The 3443-nt window shown below is 49.6% G+C and overlaps 1 protein-coding gene across 1 annotated transcript; it reads left to right on the forward strand.

The window, feature by feature from the left end:
- Positions 1 to 104: 104 nt before the first annotated feature.
- LOC118382345 (keratin-associated protein 5-5-like) lies at positions 105 to 1124 on the forward strand (the record flags this gene model as incomplete). The annotated part of the gene is made up of 1 exon (XM_035769163.2): positions 105 to 1124. A coding segment is annotated over one exon (1020 nt), but the record flags the coding sequence as incomplete, so codon positions are not given.
- Between the last annotated feature and the right edge of the window lie 2319 nt (positions 1125 to 3443).

Below are 3443 nucleotides of genomic sequence, written 5' to 3' on the forward strand. Positions count from 1 at the left end.
TCTTCCCCCTGCTACTCTTCCCCATGCTACTCTTCCTGCTACTCTGCTACTCTTCCTGCTACTCCTCCTCATGCTACTCTTCCTCCTGCTACCCCTCCTACTAGGCGTCTTCCTGCTACACCTCCTGCTACTCTTCCTGCTACTCCTCCTGCTACTCTTCCTGCTATTCCTCCTGCTACTCTTCCTGCTACTCCTCCTGCTACTCTTCCTGCTACTCCTCCTGCTACTCTTCCTGCTATTCCTCCTGCTACTCTTCCTGCTACTCTTCCTCCTTCTACTGCTCCTGCTACTCTTCCTCCTGCTACTTCTCCTGCTACTCCTCCTGCTACTCTTCCTCCTGCTACTCCTCCTGCAACCGTTCCTGCTTCTCCTCCTGCTACTCCTCCTCCTGCTACTCCTCCTGCTACTCCTCCGGCTACTCTTCCTTCTGCTACTTCTCCTGCTACTCCTCCTGCTACTCTTCCTCCTGCTTCTCCTCCTGCAACCGTTCCTGCTTCTCCTCCTGCTACTCTTCCTCCTGCTACTACTCTTACTGCTACTTCACCTGCTACTTTTCCTCCTGCTACTCTTCCTGCTTCTCCTCTTGCTACTCCTCCTGCTACTCTTCCTCCTGCATACTCCTCCTGCTTATCCTCTTGCTACTCCTCCTGCTACTCTTCCTCCTGCATACTCCTCCTGCTTATCCTCCTGCTACTCCCCCTGCTTGTCCTCCTGCTTCTCCTCTTGCTACTCCTCCTGCTACTCTTCCTCCTGCATACTCCTCCCGCCTCTCCTCCTGCTACTCCTCCTGCTTCTCATCCTGCTACTCCCCCTGCTTGTCCTCCTGCTACTTCTCATGCCTCTTCTCCTGCTTCTCCTCCTGCTACTCCTCCTGCTACTCTTCTTCCTGCATACTCCTCCTGCTACTCCTCATGCCTCTGCTCCTGCATACTCCTCCTGCATACTCCTCCTGCTTGCCTTCCTGCTACTCCTCCTGCCTATTCCTCCTGCATTCTCCTGCTATCTTCCCTTGTTCATTTCCCTGTTCCTTTGATATTAGTTCATGTAGTGTATTGACTCTCTACCCGGTAGGTTCCAAAGGCGGCAGCAGTCTTCTCAGAGTGGCTGAGTCTGGCACCTCCTAAAGGTCAGCTGCACATGACAGGGTGTGTGTGTGTGTGTGTGTGTGTGTGTGTGTGTGTGTGTGTGTGTGTGTGTGTGTGTGTGTGTGTGTGTGTGTGCGCGCGTCCGTGCGTGCGTGTGTGTGTGTGTGTGTGTATGTGTATCTCGAGACCTTGTGAGTTAGCTGTACTTTCTTAACCTTTTAGTGAAACAGTTTTCAGTTTTTAGTCGGAACTCTTGAAGTTGATTCTCTGAACCAAAGTGACATGTTCCAGCAACAAAGAGGTCACAGCCAGTTACACACACACACACACACACACATACACACACACACATACAAACACACACACACACACACACACACACACACACACACACACACACACACACACACACACACACACACACACACACACACACACACACACACACACACACACAAACTTACACAACACTAATCCAGCCAGTACTGTACCCATCCACCTCTACTGTCCTGACCTTCCAGTACTGTACCCATCCACCTCTACTGTCCTGATCCACCAGTACTGTACCCATCCACCTCTACTGTCCTGACCTTCCATTACTGTACCCATCCACCTCTACTGTCCTGATCCACTAGTACTGTACCCATCCACCTCTACTGTCCTGACCTTCCAGCCATTACACATGGTCATCCCTCCTGCCTCTGGTCTGGTGGACTCACTAAACACAAATTCACCTTCTGTAAATAATGTCTGAAATTCGGAGTGTGCCCCTGGCTATCTGTACATTTTAAAAACAAGAAAATGGATCCGTCTGCTTTGCTCAATATTTATTTGTATTTATTTTTATTTCACCTTTATTTAACCAGGTAGGCCAGTTGAGAACACCTTTATTTAACCATGTACGCCAGTTGAGAACACCTTTATTTAACCAGGTATGCCAGTTGAGAACACATTTATTTAACCAGGTAGGCCAGTTGAGAACACCTGTATTTAACCAGGTAGGCTAGTGGAGAACACCTTTATTTAACCTGGTAGGCTAGTTGAGAACACCTTTTATTTAACCAGGTAGGCTAGTTGAGAACACCTTTATTTAACCAGGTAGGCCAGTTGAGAACACCTGTATTTAACCAGGTAGGCTAGTGGAGAACACCTTTATTTAACCAGGTAGGCCAGTTGAGAACACCTTTATTTAACCAGGTAGGCAAGTTGAGAACACCTTTATTTAACCATGTAGGCAAGTTGAGAACACCTTTATTTAACCAGGTAGGCCAGTTGAGAACACCTTTATTTAACCAGGTAGGCAAGTTGAGAACACCTTTATTTAACCAGGTAGGCTAGTTGAGAACACCTTTATTTAACCAGGTAGGCTAGTTGAGAACACCTTTATTTAACCAGTTAGGCTAGTTGAGAACACCTTTATTTAACCAGGTAGGCTAGTTGAGAACACCTTTATTTAACCAGGTAGGCTAGTTGAGAACACCTTTATTTAACCAGGTAGGCAAGTTGAGAACACCTTTATTTAACCAGGTAGGCAAGTTAAGAACAAGTTCTCATTTACAATTGCGACCTGGTCAAGATAAAGCAAAGTAGTTAGACACAAACAACAACACAGAGTTACACATGGAGTAAAACAACCATACAGTCAATAATACAGTAGAAAAATAGATATATACTCTATACAATGTGAGCAAGTGAGGTGAGATAAGGGAGGTAAAGGCAAAAAATGTATATATATATATATATATATAGTACCCTGTACAGCACCCTGTCCTCCCAGCACCGTGTCCACCCAGCACCCTGTCCTCCCAGTACCCTGTCCTGACAGCACCCTGTCCTCCCAGCAACGTGTCCTCACAGCACCCTGTCCTCCCAGCACCGTGTCCACCCAGCACCCTGTCCTCCCAGTACCCTGTCCTGACAGCACCCTGTCCTCCCAGCAACGTGTCCTCACAGCACCCTGTCCTCCCAGTACACTATCCTGACAGCACCCTGTCCTCCCAACAACGTGTCCTCCCAGCACCCTGTCCTCACAGCACACTGTCCTCCCAGCACCGTGTCCTCCCAGCACCGTGTCCTCCCAGCACCGTGTCCTCCCAGCACCCTGTCCTCCCAGCACCGTGTCCTCCCAGCACCCTGTCCTCCCAGCACCGTGTCCTCCCAGCACCCTGTCCTCCCAGCACCGTGTCCTCCCAGCACCCTGTCCTCCCAGCACCCTGTCCTCCCAGCACCGTGTCCTCCCAGCACCCTGTCCTCCCAGCACCGTGTCCTCACAGCACCCTGTCCTCCCAGCACCCTGGTCTCACAGCACCCTGGTCTCACAGCAGCGCCTCAAATCTACAGTATATTTAAACAGCACCC

The sequence above is a fragment of the Oncorhynchus keta genome, unplaced genomic scaffold (assembly GCF_023373465.1).
Source record: "Oncorhynchus keta strain PuntledgeMale-10-30-2019 unplaced genomic scaffold, Oket_V2 Un_contig_18413_pilon_pilon, whole genome shotgun sequence".
In the NCBI taxonomy this organism is placed as follows: Eukaryota; Metazoa; Chordata; class Actinopteri; order Salmoniformes; family Salmonidae; genus Oncorhynchus; species Oncorhynchus keta.